The sequence below is a fragment of the Triplophysa rosa genome, linkage group LG1, assembly GCF_024868665.1.
Source record: "Triplophysa rosa linkage group LG1, Trosa_1v2, whole genome shotgun sequence".
NCBI lineage: Eukaryota > Metazoa > Chordata > Actinopteri > Cypriniformes > Nemacheilidae > Triplophysa > Triplophysa rosa.
The window spans coordinates 29,074,983-29,096,171 of NC_079890.1; the positions used below are offsets into that span (position 1 = coordinate 29,074,983).

General features: G+C 38.4%; 2 protein-coding genes across 10 annotated transcripts in view; one reads left to right on the forward strand and one right to left on the reverse strand.

Moving 5' to 3' along the window:
* Window positions 1-161: 161 nt before the first annotated feature.
* On the reverse strand, window positions 162-10,286 carry znf280d (zinc finger protein 280D). 2 transcript variants are annotated; one of them, XM_057345934.1, is made up of 19 exons: window positions 10,200-10,286; window positions 9,398-9,425; window positions 9,158-9,311; window positions 8,826-9,034; window positions 8,484-8,586; window positions 8,127-8,375; window positions 7,561-7,614; window positions 7,391-7,470; window positions 6,981-7,216; window positions 4,706-4,863; window positions 4,348-4,448; window positions 4,127-4,273; window positions 3,309-3,443; window positions 2,989-3,203; window positions 2,764-2,904; window positions 2,625-2,687; window positions 2,397-2,515; window positions 2,279-2,306; window positions 162-1,151 (listed from the first exon to the last, which is right to left on the reverse strand). In XM_057345934.1, the coding sequence occupies exons 2-19, from the start codon at window positions 9,401-9,403 to the stop codon at window positions 710-712; spliced, it is 2,640 nt and encodes an 879-aa protein (XP_057201917.1). In that variant the 5' UTR covers window positions 9,404-9,425; window positions 10,200-10,286; the 3' UTR covers window positions 162-709. The 2 variants fall into 2 exon arrangements, with proteins under 2 accessions (XP_057201917.1, XP_057201926.1); XM_057345943.1 differs by lacking the exon at window positions 9,398-9,425 and having other exon boundaries at window positions 10,200-10,282.
* A 1,633-nt stretch (window positions 10,287-11,919) lies between these two features.
* The window catches only part of tcf12 (transcription factor 12), a 95,277-nt gene continuing 86,007 nt past the window's right edge, over window positions 11,920-21,189 (forward strand). For 5 of the 8 annotated variants that reach the window (XM_057359552.1, XM_057359404.1, XM_057359320.1 and 2 more), the window contains exons 1-3: window positions 11,921-12,109; window positions 12,969-13,061; window positions 13,389-13,461. In XM_057359552.1, the coding sequence (XP_057215535.1) occupies window positions 12,990-13,061; window positions 13,389-13,461 (145 nt within the window). In that variant the 5' untranslated portion in view covers window positions 11,921-12,109; window positions 12,969-12,989. The other 3 variants (XM_057359243.1, XM_057359102.1, XM_057359165.1) reach the window with 2 other exon arrangements.

A 21,189-nucleotide genomic window follows, 5' to 3' on the forward strand; every position in this document is an offset into this window, starting at 1 on the left:
CCATTGATAAGAACAGCATATCACCACAAGAGGGTGTTCTTCACCTAAAAACGTCAAATTGGTTGGAAAAAGGTCGAGTTAACGCTATTTCTGATCATATTATTGTTGTGAATCAACATGCCTTTTGCAAGTACAGAACGCTCGACTCGAATAAATGCGTTACAAAAGTTTATTACTGAATAAGACAAACAGTCTCTAAAAGACTCTACATTGCTTTCATTCTCGAGTAATGGAAGAAATGATCCTCTATCCAGGGTCCTATGAAATACGTAAACATGAAACAAAATCACTAAAATAATGAAAATAATAAAAACGTGAGGCATTTTACTGTTTAAAAGTACAGTATACTGAGAAATTGCTGAACTTGGTCTTTGTCCTATCAAAACCAAATCCAGTCCAAATACAGATCATAACTGTGGGGCAAAAAGATTTAAAACAATCATATGTATAAGAACATTCACAATCACTACCCTTGCAACACCGTTTCAGACTAGACACTGCATCTTAAAATTTATATAAGTACAGCAACATTAGACATAAGACTATTTACACAAACATAATGCTTTCATCTCATTTTGGATCCAGAATCGAAGTTCCTATTAATGTATATTTTATCAAAAATGGAAAGAGAGGCCACGAGAAACTCTGCTGCTTCTAGAGTCTTCCTGTGCTTCCAGAAATCCTTGTTCCTGTTTGTACTGGGTTACAGTTAACCATCTGTCTCCATTTGTGAGTTCTCAGTGGTGTTGTCCTCTAGGACCTTAGATGGTGTGAGGGGTTCCAGTTGTGAGTCCGTGTTCACAGACTCCGTTTCATCAGCTGTACACAGAAAGTCAGAGGGAGTTACCCCACCTTCATCAGTGAGGGAACGCACGGGGCTGACAGGAGCCTCAGAGGGTGAGTGAGGGGGAAGGCTCTTGGGTGATTTCTCTTCTGACACATTGGGTGTGGTCTCCACTGTCTCATCATTTAACTTATCCGAGTCCTTTTGCTCAGTTTCAAAAACCTGTGACCAATCATCTGCAGTCATGTTGTCCATGTTTGATATAGATTGTACATCAGTGATTTGAATAAACTCTGTCTCATCCTCCATTATCTCAGAATCTTTCTTTACGCAAAGTAGTTGGTCATAGTCTTTGGTCTCCAATGACCTGAATTATGGGTCAAACAAGAGAAAAATGAACAGAGATGAAAGGGAGAGTGATAAACAATGAATGCAACATTGCTATAAGCTTTTTAGATTCAATGTGTGGAAAATATCACAAACAAGATAAGGCCGCATTACACACAAAATAAAATAAACAAATTAAGAAAATGAAGCCTATGTCTCTGATCATTATATTTCTTGACTTAACTGACATGAAATAAAGTGTTTCACATTGTCACTTTAGCTTTTTTGTATTTGTGTAATTCCCACTGTTCTTCTGTGCAATTTTCATTAAAGTATCAAACGACTGTAATATTTTTAAGTGGCATAAATTAAAAGCAACATTATTAGTAACAAAGTATTACAACAAATACTGCAATTATATAAATGCTTAACAGTTTATTTATTTCATCCACATTACAGTAATAGTACAGGGGAAAAAACGTGTTTTTATTAAGAGTCTAAAGAATTAGAAAGAGGCAGAACAAACAGTAAGTAGTACAAATATTTTTATATGTCCCTCTCACAGCAACTCATAAGAACCCCTCTCCGTGGTCCACTCCACATTAATAAGAATGTGTTCTTCAGCCTTAATTAATGCCAAAACTCATGTTTTAATTTAAGCAAGGTCTCTCAAATACCACTTAATATGCATCCCAATTACACTAATGAAAAACAGACATCATTTTTTACAATAAATGATATTTCTAGACAATTCATAGGTCAGGGCCTCTCTATTCACACCCCTATTTCATCAGAAACGGTAATTTGTCTCAATCAGGCAAGCCACACTTCCCAGTCTATTTTTACTTCCCCTCTTTTTCAAAGCCCTAACCCCTACATTTAACAAAAATACAAATACGCATATGGTGTCATTGTACACCAATACATCATGTGCTATGCAACGAGAGCAAAGAAAAGCTGTACCAGAACTTCTTCAAAGAGACCCATATCAAGCTTAAACAATACACAAAACTAAGCAAGACAAATCAAACCCTTTTCCAATCTTATTACAACTAAACTTGTGCAAATAAACAAAAAACAGCATATTTTTATTTCACCTTCACAATAAATGGTGTATCAGAGCGTACTAAATGTTGCATATATTAATACAAACAAAGGATTTCTTACCTCTTGATTTCTGCTCCTCCATTGGCAACTTTAAAAAGCCAGAAATAAAACATTATAAAAGACCATTTAAAACACAAAAAAGAACTCTCTGTAGTTCCTTCATGGCCAAACATCATACCTGGCTCCATGATGACCTGGCAGGTGTGGTTTGGCCTGTTGAGCAAATGTTCAGTCATCTGGTCAGCGCCAGAGGCGTCTGCCAAAAAATCACACTTGAGACATACCAGCGTCAGATTCCTTGAACGGAGGAAAGAAAAAACTCTTTCACTTAAAGCAGTTAATAATCTTCAAACAAACTCTCAATCACTGTTAAACCGTGCACGCTGACAAATACACCTGAACTTACCGTAGACCATGCGGAGGCTTCCTCACTTTACCAAATCTTGTTTTTGAAGAACTGCTGTGAAACCTGCACATAAACATTGTATAAATGATCTAACCACTTTAATTTGTTACTATGAGTATATCCATGTTTTCTTATTTACCTGATCATGTGCTGTCCAAATGCATTCTGGCAACTTGTTCTGTACCTGCATATGGTGCACTTCAGTGTCAAAGGGTAATGAATGAAAGGATTCACAACCAAAGTGAGACACTCGGCACACGTATATTTCCCTTCTGGAAGTCTGTGTAAAATAAAAAAAAATGTTAATGTACATCTGAAGAAAATGAGTTTGGCTCACCACATTGAGACTAATAAGCACACTCACTTTAAACGTTTAAGCTCATTATTGTGAAGGGTTCGGTTCGACATTAATTGGTTTGTAGGTTGTTTTGTTTTTCCACCATTCAAGGTGGATTTGGCTGTCTTTGTTGTTGTTCTGCTGGAATGTTTGGTTGTTTCGGGACTTGTGGGCACGACGTAGGCCTTGCTCGAACTGTCGGAAAACATAGGCGTGCCAGTAAGTGAGGCCCGAACCGTCACCTAAAAAGATAAAGTAACACTAATGAAAAGTAGATTTTGAAAAATTGTAAATATAATTGAATCGCTAATCGTATTTTGTTTTAATGGGTGTGGTTTCAAACATACCTTGGTTCCTGGAGGCAGCCCTTCAAGTTTCCTTGGCTTCTTATGAGTTCGATGGAAATGTGTTTTGTGTTCCACTTTTTCCTTGTAGGTGAGAAAATTTAACCTGCACTTCCCACACCTTTGAATGCCTTTTTTCTACAAAACACAACCAGAAACATAGTACATTAATAAAAGTCACATTTAACTATAACTTATCCATGTATTTAATGTAAACACATACATTTTTCTTAGATCCATCTCTAATACACATCATTCCACACCATTGTTTTCAATTACAAGTCAGATCTGAAGTCTTTTTTTTCATCCTCCTGCCTGTCTTGTGGTTGGTCTGGTTTGCTGTTGCCAGGGAAAAGCCCTTAAGGAATAACCAAGGAAAGCGAAGAGAGTAGGCCGCCACTGTCAGATTGTTATATATTGCACCAAGGTGTTCGGCAGACAACCGAATCAATCCAACCTTGGCGTGAGAGCCAATGTGCTGACTTCATATCAGCGAAGTCTCGAGCCCCAAATCCATAGACAAGGAAACAGATGAAGCCTTGTCCAAAAGCATGTCAAAACGACATAACATACAGTCTTGGGTTCATAAGAGTATTCCTGTAGCTCAACTGGTAGAGCACGAGGTTTGCAGCTCAGAGGTCATGGGTTCAATTCCCCAGGCACACACAAATTGATCAAATGCATGCCTTGAGTCCACTGTAACTGGCTTTAGATAAAAGCATCTGCTAAATGCATAAATATAAAACTGTAGAATAGTAATTTCCAATTCCTAACCTGTTCCTAAAAAATTCAAATAAAAATGCATGAACTGAAACACTTACTTGATGCCTCATGTAGTGTTGCATGTACATATGGCCACTGCGAAGGACTTTCAGGCAAAAGGGACAAAGCAGGTCTTTAGTGTTTTCATGAACTGTGCGGAAATGGTTGTCCACATCAGAGAAGAAGGATGACCTGTAGTTGCAAACCTTTAAAAGAGAAGAAAAAATGTGAGAATCAAGTACGTGAATAACAATGTCACAGAACAATGAAAAAGCTTTACCTGACACATATAAGGCATTTCTCCAGGTTTGTGATTGTCCCTCATATGTTCCAGAAGAACTTGTTCCGTCTCAAAAGCCAATTCACATATTTTACAGTTTGCTTAGGAAAGAGAATATAACACATTTAAAACCTTCTTTTCAGCATTAACTTAACAAAAAGTGCAAAATATGCATATTGTGCGTAATGAACACGTTTCATCTATGCTTTTTATCACCATCTTGATTCCAAAGGAAATGATGGTAAAATGTACAGGGTGCCTGTAAAAACAAATTGCTTTGGTGGGACGCCAGTTAGGTTTCCCATCACCTGACAAGCTGTAAATGTGCTGGAATTGTAGTAGATTGTTGCCGACTTACTGGTGGACTCAAATGGACTGTGTGCACTCTCTATGTGACACTGGAGTTGAAATGGAGTTGAATACTGCCGGTAACAATGTTGACATGTAGTGTGACTCTCCCAGCTCTCACTGTTCTGCTTCTCCAACTCCAGGTGATGCTTCATGTGATTCATGAACCTGAGCGAGAAAGATGACAGCAGGACGAGTGTGTCAGTTAGTGAGACACGCTCAGCGACCAATGAGCTTCTCGCACTGAAAAACAGGCAAACTATTTGTTCTGCTGGATTTGAACTAAAACACAAAACCACATATGACAAAGAGTTTATTATCAATGTTAATTATGCATGTTGTCTCTTACAATTAATAGACTTTTTAAGAAAGTCGAGAAAATAAAGTTAGTGTTTATAAATGCATACCTTTAAGTAAACACATTTAAAAAACACACACACATTAAAGGTCCTGTGTTTGAAATTTAGCGGCATCTAGTGGTGAGGTTGTGAACTGCAACCAAAGGTTCACTCCTCACCCCTCCCCTCCCTTTCGAAGCACTACAGTGGCTGACACAGGACCAAGATGTCGTCACGTTTTCGCTTCTTTGCCAAAGGAGATAACGTATTTACGAATGCTCTGTAGAGCAGTTTGTCCGTTTAGGGCTGCTGTAGAACCAACATGGTGAATTCCATGTAAGGGGACCCGCAGTGTATGTAGATAAAAATTGCTCATTCTAAGGCTAATAAAACGCTTCATCATGTAAGGTCTTTATACACATCTGAAGACATAGTTATATATATATTATATTGCATTTCTGTCAATAGATCCTACAAGAAACTACACACTGGACCTTTAACTAAACTTGTTGAGTGTGACAAAAGTTTGTTAAACTGTAGCAAAAAAGCCAAAATGTCAGACATCCCCAAACAAAATGTAGTTGTTTCAAGACAGCTAGTGGGATGCCACCATAACAGAGAGTAAGAGTGACAAGCCATTGGGGACACCTGCAACCTGTGACATTAATGACACTGTGACTTAAATGACTCTCTCAACAGACACCTGCTGCCTGGAGCGAATTAGACACAAGCGACATAAGCGACACAAGCGGGACTGCTGTTGATGAAGGTGTTAGAACCAAACAAGCTTTTGATGTGTGAAAAGTGAACGTCAAACAGCTGTAGAACATTCAAACAGGTGAACCACTAAAAAGTGGAGTTTTTCCCAAAAGGCATCTAAAAACAAACACAGAGCATCCCCAGAGCACTGTGAATCATGCCGCCGTCTAAGTTCATGCCCTATTTTCTCAAACTCCAGCTTTGTCTATAAATTACATAGGAATCAGAGGGTACAAAAGAGCAGTGGCTTGAACTATCAACTCATATTCAAATATGTCTGAAGGGAGAGCGAAATGCCATGTAGATGCATAGCTAATGTGCAATGTCCTCTGAGAATACAACATAAAACGTATGTGCAATTTAAAGCAATTAGCCAGATTTCAAACATTCGCTGTTAAGTCACCTTTTAACAGTTCAAGGTCTGTGTTTGTGTGTACTCAAGAAGCACTTGAGCTCCCATGGGATTTAGAGAGACAAATTAGCAAATACTCTACTTAAAGTTCACATTCTAACTGTGCATAATAGGCATTATAATGCCAGCAATTATACTGCTCTTCTTCGTTTGTTTAATGATGTGATGCTCAGGCTGCCTCCAGCCTCTCTGCCTCGTCTGCCACTGGCGCCCTGACGTGAAGCGGCCCATTTTTCAGTCAGCACGTTCTGCAACCTCAGCTCCCCTAATAGGGATTTTTATGCGGCTGAACTGTGACCCCAGCTGCCAGAACTTGGGGTGCGCGGCGAACGCTCCTCCCCATTAAAAGAAGCTTACAGAGGCTTTTCTCACGCCGTGGCTGAGCAAAGTTATTTAATCACAGGAACAGTTCTTACAGCAGCCAAACTACCCTCCATTATTCATCTGGGGCCCCTAGAGGGAGTGGGGGTCTGATAATGTCATCCATCTGAGGGGGAATCCAGTGATGGGGTCTGAGAACGGCTGATTCTCCCTTGTCTCCAACTCATGTTCTCTCCATCTCTGGGCTCCTGTGGCTAATGGCTCTCATGAGCAATGTTTCCTCTAAGCTGCATGCATACTTGGCTGTACGGTGCTCCTGTGCAAACCCATAAACGATCTGCACAGAAGTTATCGAAACCAAGAAAACTTTCTTTGTGCGACAGAAAATAACAGACCGTGTACAGGAGATAACACAGTGGAGTGTTACGCATTGTGTTTTCGATAAAAATGAATACCTGATGTTGTTCTTGAGCATTTTTAAACAGCTGTTACACTTGAAGGTGGTTGTGGTTATCTTGACTTTTGGGATCAGAGATGAGTCCCCTTCACATCTCCCATAGTAGAAGTCTGAAACCAGCATTATAAGTTTGCCTTTGTCACATTCATTGACTTTTACTACAATTGCTGTGGCCGGTTTGTCGGGTTTTGACGTTGAAGGGAACACAGAGTCGAACAAATGAGGGCAGCAAATCTGAAAAATATAAAAGGGAGTTTGTCATAATATCTCAACGCTAAAGTTTCCTGCATATATCATAGTCTCTAGATGTTAATATTTAGATCTGGGCTTGCCTAACTGAACATGACAAACGTTACTATGGGCAAGATAGTAGCAGAAACAAGCAGAAACACAAGGAAACATACCAACCTTTATATGATTTTTTAAAGCCTGAAGCCCAAACATATTCTGACATCTCGGACATTTCTTTTTGAAGGGAAACTCAGAATCTGCAGTTGTCAATGACCAACAAGAGAAGAAAAGATTAAAGATCAGCTGATTTTGTTGTTTCTGGTAATACATAATTGACAAACGCTTACCTGTGTCGAGCTTTTCTATTCTGTTGTTTGTGTCATTTGTCACTGTGCCATTATCTGTGGATAACAAAAATGAAACATCACTTTAATGCAGGAGTGGGCAAACCTGGTCCTGGAGGGCTACAGCTCTGCAGAGTTTGGCTCCAACCGTAATCAAACACACCCGATCCAGCTAATCAAGGTCTTCAGCATTACTAGAAATTTCAAGACAGGTGTGTTGGAGCTGGTTGGAGCTAAACTGTGCAGAGCTGTGGCCCTCCAGGACCAGGATTGCCAACCTTGCTTTAATGTGTCAAAATGCCAAGGAAGTATATATATCATGGTTTCACTGTATTTTAGTCATGCATTTACAGCTCCAAATTGTGGTATATTTTAACTATTTGGGTAAAAGACAGACACTGAACATAAACCCGGTTTCACAGACAAGGCTTAATTTAGAACTTGACTATGCCGTAGTGCCTCAGACTGCAAAAATCTGAGCAGAAATTGTGCACTGTATGCCAGATTATCACCATTTTTTCTCTGTTATTGCCTGTGATTGTGGGCTGATGGATTAAAAGCATACATACCTCTGTTGTTCATAGTTTGTAGTGATGAGGTTTTCTGCTTGGCTAGACTTGCTGGAATAATACCCGGTTTGTTTTGCGAGGTACGAGCGGGCCGATGGTCTGGAGTGGTGTGGGATAGCTGAGAAATGTCAGCAGGAGCCCGTACATTGGACAAGGTCACCACATTGTCCTGGATAAGCTGCACCTGAGGCCTGTGAATGACCCCTGGCTTTGGTGCTGCAATGGCCTGCGGAATTATCTGCTGACCTGCTGCTCAAGAAATTAACATGCAATCACATAATTACCTTAGTTAAAAACTATGGTTTAGATATTTAAAACTGACATATTATCAATTAACAAAACAGCTCTACGGTGTACCTGGAACAACAGTGATAGTTGTTCCCACTGGATACTGTGACCCCAAAGAGGTGATGAATGAGCTGCTGTTGTTGAGATTGAGTGGTGATGCTACAATATAACCCTGGTGAAACAAACAAAATTTCACGACGTTACATTACCTGGGCCAAACAGTCCAGCCTCCAAAAAATCCTTTCTTTGGTCCAAAGACCGAAAAAAACAAGCTACACGTTTGAACTGTCTGTCACAGACAGAAGCTTCTTTGTGCTGCATCACTGTGAATAGCATTTACTTGGTACAAAACACTAATTCACATGGGAAATTTAAAAAAGCAGTGGCAGATAGATTGCATTAAAAAAATACCTGATTGTTAATAATGATGGGTTGCGGGGCTGTTTGAGAAGGGTTGATGGGTATGAGGATAGGGTTGCCTCCGGATGGGGCTGGACCTCTGAACATAATTGTAGGACCTGAAGCAACCCCAGACTGAGTCTGTGGAGTCTTTTGAGGCAATGCCAATGATGAGGGGCTTTGGATCGTCACATTACGCTGACTCTGCTGGTTACCAGCCCCTGATTATTACAAAAATGAGAAACACAATGATAAACATCATGAGTACAAGAGGAAAAGTTAAAGCAAGGAAAGTTAACTTTAAGGACATAAATGGCTGTGTGCAAATAAAATAAGAGCTATACTTGGCCTTGTGTTGACTGTAGGCTTAGAGCTACAGATTTCACCAACAAATATTGGTTCATCATCATCATCATCATCAATCAGATTGATTTCTGGTATCGCCTTCTGCCATGGCTCCAACTCCTCCTCCTCGCACTCCATAAACAGCTCAGACATCTGGTGGAAAGAGAGTTTTAGTGGCTTATATAACCATTTAAAAGGATAATTCACTCTAAAATGAAAATTGTCATATTTTTGCTCACCCTCATATCATCCAGAACCTGTACATGACTTGAAACACAAGAGAAGATATTTTAAGAAATGTATCAGTGGGTTTGTGTCCATACAATAGAAGTCAATGTGGGCAATGTTCTTTAAAATACCATTTGTGTTCTGCAGAAAAAAAGTCATATAGGCTTGGAATGACATGAGGGCGAGTACATGATTCACTTTTGGGTGAACTATCCCTTCAAGTTATCTACAAATGCCACAATGACAGTTTAACTAATACTGGGCCCAAACATACATAACTAAACCTAAACTAGATTACATTATTTGGGAAAACCAAGGTGCTATAAAGAATGTCACAAAATCTTGTGATTTTAACTGCACACAAAAGAGGATATAGATCAAGACTAGGTAGTGGGAAGTTTATAATCAAACAAACTATAGTGCTGCAGACCATGTGAAGCACCTCCAGCAAGCACACTATGAGACTGCAAGAGACTGGCTACTGCAGACTCAGACCGGCTAACTGGCTAATGCAGACACACCACGTTATCACTGAACTCTTTAACCACTAAAAAAATGTAATTTTAGGCAGGTGAGAAGCACATTAACGTTAAATCATCACAAACATTCATATATAGTCTCTATATTTGGTATGTTATTTAAAAATCTATTAAGCGGTCGGCTTTTCTGTCTAGCTGCTAACAGGCTAAAAAAACAAGAAAACTAGTAAGCGGCTTCGAAACGAAGCGAGGAAAAAGCTGTAAATGCTCACTGGTTTTGTTGCAACATAAAAAAGACAAACGACGAGAATTAAAAAGTGAAACTCGGCCTTACCTTCTAAAATCTTCGATTATTTATTTACAAACACCATCAGTGTGATTCAGAAACACACATAGCAGCATGAAGCGCTAAGGCTCATGGGAAAAAAAGAGAAGCTATTGTTGAGACCAGGAATCTATGATCTCCCCCAAAATTCAAGATTTCGTACTTCTGTAAGAAGACTGTCTTAGGTTATGTTGTTATTGTCTTAGGTTGTTATTAATACAAGTAATACGTTGGTAACTAAAAAATGGGGACAAAATGTATTCAAACAACGTTCGTACAGTATATCGATAGAGCACAGAGCATTTGCATTCATAATACACTATACATTTAAAGACAACTTTACGTTAAATCAGCTGATAATAATTAGTTAGCCTACATTTAAACAGTATGGGTAAATGTATGAATTCCAAAAAAAACATCAACAAATAACACTAAAATAACATTAATGAAGCAGTGATTGCTGGGGTGTGAAAATGATTGATGAGTTTACTGGATTGCCTTGTTTTTTTTTATAGAATCTATTTTATTATGTTATCCTGTTAATAAACAGGTCAATACAGCTTTTAATCTCGAAAGACTTCATTTAGGACTGTTTGTTTTGACCAACAGGTGGCACTATGAGTTTTGTGAAGCTTCATCTTTCGTTGTGACAATAAAATAATGTCATCATTAACCGGTCGAGTGTATGTATCCCTTTTCATTTAAAAGGTCAGAAGGGAAAGTCGTTTAGACCACTTTAGTCTATATTGTACGCTTTTCATAACTTTAGTCTAATAAAATTGGTAAAGTGAACATAATGATAAATATAATCACGCTCTTCAATAATCACGTTCCTGTGCAGCCCATGTACAATTTTATATACTTATTTACTCGTGTTTCGATATATATTGACAATACAGCTATGTCGTTGTAAATATGTGTACTATGTTATATGTGTAGGCAGCTACTGTAAGACCCATTGCTTTTGTTGAGCGCACATTTACTCCCAGTTTGCGCCAACAGTAGCGGATGAAAAAATAGATCCCCTGCAATGTGTTGTGTTGAGTTGACAGTTCCCATTCGATCACCTCCCGAATATATGTATTAACATTTTAATTATGTAAACGGTTTTTTTATGATTCAAATAATAAATAAATAGTTGTATATTAACTTTGTCAAACGTTATAATTGTCAAACTTCCGTTTACAATAATTTAACATATAAAGTGTATTTTATACATTTCGATGACAAACCTTGTGCAAGCACAAAACAATAATAACAAGTTAGGCAAGTATGCCAATATTAACACAATTAATAGAAACAAGTAAATGTCCAGGTTGATAATTAATATAAGGTTACGTCTATTTACGAAACGTCTATAAGGTTGACAGGTAGAATATAGTAAATCGCTGCCCATAAACCTATGTCATAGTTTGGGGAAAATATAAATGTTTGAAGTGTGTCCCCGCATGCATTTTAAGATGCTGCGTTTGTTTCAGTAGAACACCTAATGTAACTTTGTACCCGGCGTCTTTCTTTGGCGTTTATTTCAAATACCTAAACTCCCAATCCAACGACATTTGTGTGGCTGAACATGAGAGGTAAACCAAACTGATTTTAGGAGGCGCTCCAGTGGTCCTTTTCTCCCCAGCAAGGTTGTGTGTCAGGGTTTTGCCACTCACCATATCCATCCGCACCGTTGTGGAACAGTCAAGGACACGAGCGCTCGCGGAAGGATACAATTTTTAACGTCATCTCTGCGCTTTGGCTATCGCCAAGCAAAAATGTCTGCCTAAGGGAAACTCGCAAGTTACATAGTGGATATTTGCAAAATACAATCGCGAAAGAGAACGATTTCATTGTCTTTCAAACGCGAAACAAGGAAACATACGCCGTCACTGGCACACCAGATCGCCCTAGTTGGATTTATTACGGCAGAGGTAAAATATTGCCCAGAGTTTTTTGAGAGGTTTCGGACTGGGTGAAAGAAGTTGGGATAGAAGAAAAGACGGGAGCCGATTTTGGAGCTTTAGGGGTTGGCATTCGCTTAAACACTTTAGAAGGATGTCGCTTTATTCATTTATTGTGTTTAAATGTTTTTAATATCAGCTCTCGTGGTGGATTTTCGCTTACGTGCTGGTGAATTCGCACATTTATTATCAATAGGGTAACTGACAATTACCAACCGAGGAAAGCAGCATGTTGGTAAAGTGACCATTCTCCTGTAATGTAACAACAAAAGTGCGGCGTGTCAGATGTTTTGACAGCGCGTGTGTTTATTATGAGCTCATCATGACTTTTAAAACATTGTATCATTGGCGCATTGAGGAATCAAACACATTCAGTTGAAAAATGATGCTGCGGGTCCATGTGTGGTGACACCATCGAGCACAGCGTCTTTCTCAACATGTCCACGTTTGGTCATCACAAAAACCTATTAGGCCTGTTTATTACAGCAAAGTACAACCTGATTTTATTATGTCACTTGTCATGCGATTGCAATAGTTACCTTATCCCATGCTGCCAATAATGGTGGGGAGAGGAGGTCTTTGGGTATGCTGTCTCGATTTAGGATTATTCATTACTATTTGAATTGGGTTTCGTAAAGGGCAACAAAATTCTTCGATCGCCCTTGTAGTTTAAAGGTTTTAGAATAGCAAAAAGTTACGCTGCAGATGGGAATGTTTAGCAAATGTCAAACTGCGGATGTTCACAGATGTCATTTGCATAAACTGTGTTGGCTAGCATAAAGATACAGCACGCTCTCAGATTGAGGGGAATGATGTTTGTGTTTTGTAGGTTTAGTAAAGGATCGTAAGGATGAACCCTCAGCAGCGGATTGCCGCTATCGGGACGGATAAGGAGCTGAGTGATTTGCTGGATTTCAGCGCGGTAAGACAACCATCAATTCTTTTCATACCTTTTAAACAGCTCTCCTCCAACTGTTGTCATTATGTCACTCATTGCTAAAAATCTGTTATTCATTATAAAGTCATTTATAATATGTATATATATATTTATATATATATATATATATATAAATGTCTGTTTATTATAGTTTTTATTTTATCTTTATTTCTATTCATCTGGGAGTCAGTATGAACATTTTAATTAAATTTCTCCCTGGGATCAGTAAAGTATTAATATATCTAGCTCCAAAAGGTCTTAGTTTAAAAAATACTTTGTATTCATTAGAAATGTTTGTGTGTCTTCCTGTAGATGTTTTCTCCACCTGTAAACAATGGGAAAACCAGGCCGACCACCCTAGGAAGCAGCCAGTTCAGTGCACCAGGTAGGACTTCCCGTGGAAATCCTTTAATGAAAGATTGCCTTCCTCTCCTTGACCAACCACCTTATCTTGATTGCCACTAAAATCTGATGTTGCTGTTGTTTATGCTAACAAAAACCATCCAGAGATGTTTATCATTTTAGTCATATTCATTAATTTGTTTTAAATAGACAGAAATACAATATACCACTCTTGTCAGATATATGGCTGGAAACTTAACACTACCCATCTAGTACTGTATTTTATTTGATCATACGTATAATTTATTTCAGTGTTATTAAATAAGCTCCTTAGCTGAGCATTTCCTATGAGGTTGCACTGAGTTGTTTTGAGCATTGAGCATTCTTTTTAAGAAGACATTTTACTACTAGGTTTAGAGACATGTGATGAATTGCCTATATGTAAATCCTGACATAGGTGAACTGCTGCTGTAAAGTTCAACCATTGTCTAATCTGTCTGTAGAAGTAGGAAACAATCCAGCATTATTCCTTCTCAATGCTTGTTTTATTTAAAGTAACAATGCAGAGCCCTTGTTACACTCATTTCTATCTAGAGGACACCCTTTAGTGAAAGACTAGCAGCACAGAGTCTGCAATCGTTTGTAAACCTTTAAAAAAAGTTGATGAAAAAGTGAAAATCTTTTGTTTATTTTGAAAATCTGTTGTTTGCTTTGATTTGATATGATGCAGGATTTGATAAAAAACATAAAAAACAAACTTTTCTTGTTGCTTTTCCACGCAAAACAGCAGTTTTTTTAACATTAGTGTATATAAAGCATCAAGATTGTGGGGAAAAGGCATTTTGCTTTATTCCATGCTCTATTATTCAATTCAATATAGCTTGGCATTTCTGATTATCAAGTGACCTACATAGCCAGGGACTTGGGAACTATCTGATTCCTGAATTAGAGCATCAGGAGGACTATACTGTACTGTAGGAGGACTATACTGTTAAAATAAAACATGACCGATAATAAAAAATATTGATTTTCTAATAATAATAATTGACATATGTACAGTAAAAGGGTTTGATTGATGCACATGTATTAAGGGGCCAGCATTGAGTTTAGTTGTGTTTCTTGCTAATCTGTCACACCTTTGTAAAGAGCAGCCCTTGTGTGGGAATGGGAATATGCCCTCTGTTTCATCCACAGCCCACTGAGGCATGTATCACCTGTCTGATAACAAAATGTGCTTTTGTTGTCTGCAACACTGGTATTCCTCATTTTGTAGCTGCTGTGTAATACAGGCATGCAGCATTGTGCAAAGATAAATGTCCTTTGCTTTTGCATAAAAAAGGCTGTTGAAACGGACCCACCAAGAAGCATTTAAAACAATAGTGGAATAGTGCCATCAGAGGATATTTTTTCTCTGTTAAACCCAGAGCATCTTTATACATGAAGCTGTATAAAGCATAAATCAGATTAACTCATAAATTGTTAGAAATTTGACACATTTAATGTCCATCAAAAATGCGACATGTATAGCTCACTACTTGTCAATTATGTTGATTTAAAACAATGTTCTGTTTCTTTTTCTGCTTCATCCACAATTCTAGCTAGAGGATGGCTTCTTTTGAACTTGTATCTGAAGTCTTTCTCCGAGTGTGAGCTGAAAGTATACCTCAGTCATCACTGTCCTTATTGTCTGTGGATTAGGCTTTATCTTCTGATTAATAATTAATGAGAGGGAGAGAGTCTGAATAATTAGCATTCCCAGTTTTATTCTGCTCCAATATCCCTCTCTGTTAAAAGTCTCTGAACTCAGAAAAGCCTCAAATATTGAGATAATTTCAAGGTAGAGAAATAAAACTGCCCTGCTGTATAATGAAGATATTAAAGGTGACAAAACCTCACTTGAGCACAGCTTATCATCAAAGGCTTCTCTGCGGATTTGCGAGTTTTTAGGGCTTTTTTGTTTAAAACAATGACTGAGTCTCTCCCATTTAAGTATGTGTTTGTTTCTGAATGGATTATTATTTCAAATACTTGCAGCGTCTTCACCAGAAACTACTGAAAGCCACAGTTTGGTGGTTAAAGAAATGAACCTGTTTTGTTTCTCCGGAAGCCAATGTCTCTCGAGACTCCCTTAGCAAGCTTCTCTGTTTTTGGTGATTCTATATTCATATCTCACATATAGATTTATCCTTTTATAAAACTCTTATGCAAGTTGTAAGGTTTTGAAGATATGCATTAAAATTGTGCAACCATACATTATTCGACATAAAAGAATGTTCTTCTACTCTCTAAAAAATGCTGGTTTGTTTTCAATCCATGGTTGGGTAAAATATGAACAAAACCAATTTGGGGTTGTGTTGTAAATGACATATGTGGGGTTGTTGTTACCCAACCATGGGTAGAAACCGCTCAGCACTTTTTAGAATGTATCAAACCCCCTTTTCTGTCAGGAGTCTGTTTATTTTTAGCTAACCTGCTGGTAGCTGTGTGAACCGTTGGCCACATTGCGCATGTGATGTCGTCAGAACGGTGGCTTCCTCTGGCAGGCTGGTGCTTCCACAGCAGGGAGAATTCTGGGAGTTTTTTGGCTTGTGTCTTGTGCATGTATCACAGGTCAACTCATGGCTTGGTTATGGAAGATCATGCTGTTGCCATAGCCATCAAGGCCCTTTGAAGGAATGTTACTTGGCAGTGCGTGCATCTTTTGCAGCATTTCAGCAGATCTCCCTCAACAGCAGATTTGTTGGCGTTTTTGTTGATTGATTGTGAGTTTATAGAGAAAAAACAACTTTGATGTGACTTCAAAGAATGGGAATTAAACTAGGGCATATTTAGATTATAGTTATTCTTTCAATATATTTGAAAAAGCTGAGTTTATTCTGGCAGTGATGAATAAATATGTCTCTTGTGGGCGACAGCTGTGTTTGAAATAAAGAAGAGAAGTTGTAAACTTTCACATCTGTTGTGGAGCAGTCTGTGGATGTGGCAGGAGATGTCTCAGGTGTGTCAGCGGAAGTAAGATCAAAATAATAACAGGAAAACAATACAGAGCATTTCTACAAATTTGTTTATTTTGTGCTTTTGTAACAAATACACACCTTTAAATGCTAAATCCTTTCCGTTTGCTAATTAGTAGTAAATGTTCTTTTAAATATCCAGTGTGGTTTTGCACTAACCTTGTAACAGGAGAGCAAATGCATCTTTAAGTAATTTAGTCCATTTGATTCAATAAGACTGTTTGCATGTTTCATATTTTTGCTGTTCTTCTTTTATTTTTGATGGAAATCCCTTGTTGTGGGTGTAGTGAAACTACCAGCAACCTCCAGTTCTCTTTTTATACAGTGGCAAGAAAAAGTATGTGAACCTTTTGGAATTTCATGGTTTTCTGAATAAATTTGTCATAAAATGTGATCTGATCTTCATCTAAGTCAAGGGTATTGACAAATAAAATGTGTCTAAAATAATAACACAACTTTTTTTGATCTTTCATGTCTTTATTGAGAACAACCAAACAAACTCGTAGTGCTTGTGGAAAAAGTATGTGAACCCTTGAGTTAATGACCTCAAAAAAGCTAATTGGAGTCAGGTTTTAGCACACCTGGAGTCTCGTTAAGATAATAAGTTTGGAGGTGTGGACTACAGCTACTTTGACTGATAAAAAACCCTCAAACTTTTGGAGTTTGCGCTGCACAAGAAGAACACGCTTACGTGAGCCATGCCTCGCCAAAAAGAACGGTCAGAGGATCGACGGTCAAGAATTGTTGATTTACATAAAGCTGGCAAGGGTTACAAAGTTATTTCAAAGACTTTAGAAATTCACCAGTCTACAGTTTGGCAAACAATCTACAAATGGAGACACTTTGGGACTGTTGCTACTCTACCAAGAAGTGGGCGCCCAGTCAAAATGACACCAAGAGCACAACGAAGACTCATCAATGAGGTAAAGGAACAACCCCCGAATGACAGCCAAAGATTTGAAGGCATCATTGGAACTTGCTAACATCTCTGTTCATGAGTCTACAATACATAAAACACTGAATAAGCAGGGTATCCACGGCAGGACACCACTGCTTACTAAAAAGATCATTGCTGCACGCCTGAAGTTTGCAAAAGAGCACATTGACACTCCACAGCGGTATTGGCAAAATGTTTTGTGGACCGATGAAGCTAAGATTGAACTATTTGGAAAAAACACACAGCACTACATCTGGCGTAGAAAGGGCACGGCATATCATCATGAAAACATCATCCCAACTGTAAAGTATGGTGGAGGAAACATCATGATTTGGGCCTGCTTTGCTGCATCAGGGCCTGGCCAGTTTGGAATCATTGAGGGGAAGATGAATTCCCAAGTACGTATATCAGACAATTCTTCAGGATAATGTGAGAATGTCTGTATGTCAGCTGAAACTGTGTAGAAGGTGGGTGATGCAACAGGACAACGACCCAAAACACCGGAGCAAGTCCACAACAGAATGGCTTCAGAAAAACAAAATCCGCCTTTTGAGTGGCCAAGTCAGAGCCCAGACCTCAACCCAATAGAGATGCTATGGATTGACTTGAAGAGGGAGACGTCCAAAGAATATGACCGAGCTAAAGCAGTTCTGCCAGGAAGAATGGGCTAAAATTCCTCCTCAACGATGTGCAGGTCTGATCCACAGCTACAGGAAGCGCCTGGTTGAGGTTATTGCTGCCAAGGGGGGTCAACCAGTTAATTCTAAGGGTTCACTTACTTTTTCCACTGCCATATTGAACACACTCATTCAACATTCAAAAAAGACATGAAAGATCAGAATTTTTTTGTTATTTTTGTTAGACACATAATGTTTGTCAATACCCTTGACTTGGATGAAAATCAGATCACATTTTATGACAAATTTATTCAGAAAACAATGAAATTCCAAAAGGTTCACATACTTTCTTGCCACTGTATGTAGATGTCATATCAAAATTAAGCATTGATCGGGCAAGCGGTTTTCCTTTTTAAAAGACATATTCATAAATAAATAGATGTGCTATGTCTCTACATTTTATGATATTTTTTTTTCTCAAATTTTTGTAGTCAAAAATTAAAAATATATTAAATGACTAAAATGTCAAATTGGTGTAACCATTGAGTATGAAATAGTAGAATGTTTACCTTACATCTTAAACAAGCCTAATTTGTAAAAAAAAAAACTTTAAAATATTTTATAGTTATAGGGGATTATTTTATAAATGGTTTATACGTTTTTAGAATTTTAGACTTTACTACACTTTTTTTCTACAACAATATTCAGGGTGAGTTACCATATTTGTCGTTAAGTCTCATGTAATTTATTTTTCAGAAATTATTATTCCAAATTATTTGCTCAGGAATAAAAACGTTTTATTTTTGTAAGGCCGTTGTTCTCAAACGTTTTCGTTGTAAGGCCCCCTTTGTGTAGGGTACATCGCTTTGCGGCCCCCCAAATAAAGACTTATAATCTTAAACTTAGAATTTTAATTGAACCAAAAACATATTCAGTTATACAATGCTGGAACATCAATTATTTTGGTTGGTGGTCTTTTCTGATGTTTGATTGCTTAAAATATATAAATATAATTCATAAAATGCCACAAAATCTGTGGCTCCCCTAGATCCATCTTGGGGCCCCCAATTTGAGAAACGCTGTAATAAATAACCTGATAGATGCAAACAAAAAATTGAAATCACCTTATTGACCCCTGTTTTAATGGATCATTCTCTAAATTGTGTTTTTTTTTTCTCTCTCTTCGATATTTTGTTTTCTTCAGATGACACATTAAAGGGTTGTATAGCCTTACAATGACCAGGTAATTCTAACATCACCTTCATCTGCCCTCATTAGCTGTGCTACAAATGACCTTTGCCAACAATCCCATATGGAATTTTATCTTCACACATTATGACAAAGATATGTTACCTACTTATGATATACTCTATGATGGGGAGAAAGCTAGCACACAGTACTGGTTTGAGTTGTGAATGCATGTTGACAGTTGTGGCTGTATCCACCAGTGATTGTGCCCCAGGCCGAACACTAATGTCACTATAGGTGCAGTTGAGCTGATGGTGAGTCTCAGCAGGGGACATCTTTTAACATACCCTTTTCTGCTCCTTTTATAATCTTTGACGGATGTCGACTTCTAACGCTAAATCACAATAGCCTATTTACGGTGTTAGCAAATTAAAAGACTTACTTTCCACCACTGTTATTGTCAACGAGAGGCCAGGTTGTGAAATTCAGAACTACTGTTTAATTTGGGCAGTTATGAGAAACTGAAGGTGGTTTTGATATTGAGAAGTGGCGTTTGGGGGGAAATCCCTAGAGTTATTAATCCCAGTCAGAGCTGAGGGCTGTGGGCGGAGTCACATCATCCTTTCTTTATGAGAGATCAACTTTCCATCACATTCCAATTTCATTACATATCTGACCCATAAGTCCTTCTCTTTGTGGAAACAAGATTAGGGCACTGCGATCTTAAATCGTACCTCAGAATTCAATTTTAAAGTATTTGCCCGGGACTCTCTGATGCACCTGAAATATTTTGCAGGTGCATCCATGGCTCCCTGTGTGCCTATAAGTACTAATCTGAACAGCAGTTATTTTATAATCATGGACATGACATAAATCATGTCTCCTTTATCTCATTTTAGAATGTGTAACACCTTTAATTAAATATGTGCCCAAGTATAAGTGGTTTAGAAGGAATACATGCTGCATATTAATGTTGTTGTGCTGTGCCTCTGTTTTAAATAAGACATTTACTGTATTTTTTACATACTAAAGTAAACCTAATAATTTTTATTCACATGTGTAACCATGTTTTTAGATCCAGTGGTGCACAGAGGCTTTTGCCAGTGGACCCTTAGACGGTGCTGTGCAGAAAGACGCTCATGCAAACGTGCTTAACCCCGCAAACCTGCTCTAATGCCCAAACAGCCTGCGGCCGTTCACACTCCGCCTGGCCCAGTGCACACCAGCAGGGCTTCTTCTGAGAGTGAGCAGATTTGGATTGGGAATAAGAGAGCAGATATTTGGCATGAGTGGGTGCATAATGACCTTTTTGATCTCTCAGTGTCCCTGTGGTTTTCTGAGCTCTCTGCGGGGATGGCACAGCGTTGACTGGAGGAACTGGTCCATTTGGTCCACTCAGCGTGATCCAGTTATGAGATTGAAGTAATGTGAATAAAATTCCTGTTTAAATTGAGTATGAAGTTAACGGTTTCTCTTAATTTAACTTCAGGTGTGTTTGTGATTGAGGTGTGGTGTCTATTCAGGTGAATAGTTTGACATGTTGTGATCGCATTTCACATCTCTGTCTGCTCAGAATGTGCACAATTACAGATTTCAAAAATCAAGTAGTTGTGGATCTTTATTTATATATTATAATTGCAGCTCCACATAAAGTATTGCTTAGTTCAAATGCATACAGGTATTACATGACCTCAAATATGTGAGAAGTGTTTAGGGGGGCTTCTGTTCTGTTTCTGTTTACTTTCTTTCATCTCGCCTCTTCATTACACATCACTTTTCTTCGCCTCGCACGCTCGCTGAAAAACTTTCACCATGTTCAGGAATAAGTGGTGTGTTGGAGTGGTTCGACTGGGCCCAGGTCTGCCGCGCAGGTGGTGAAGTGGGCCAGAATAAGATGGTGCTTTACGCCGATCCGCACTCGGCCAATAAACCCAGAGTTCGTCACGTAAAGAACATACTGGAGTCGATGGGGTCACCAATATACACTCCAAACCTGGCGCGTGCGACAGGCGGAG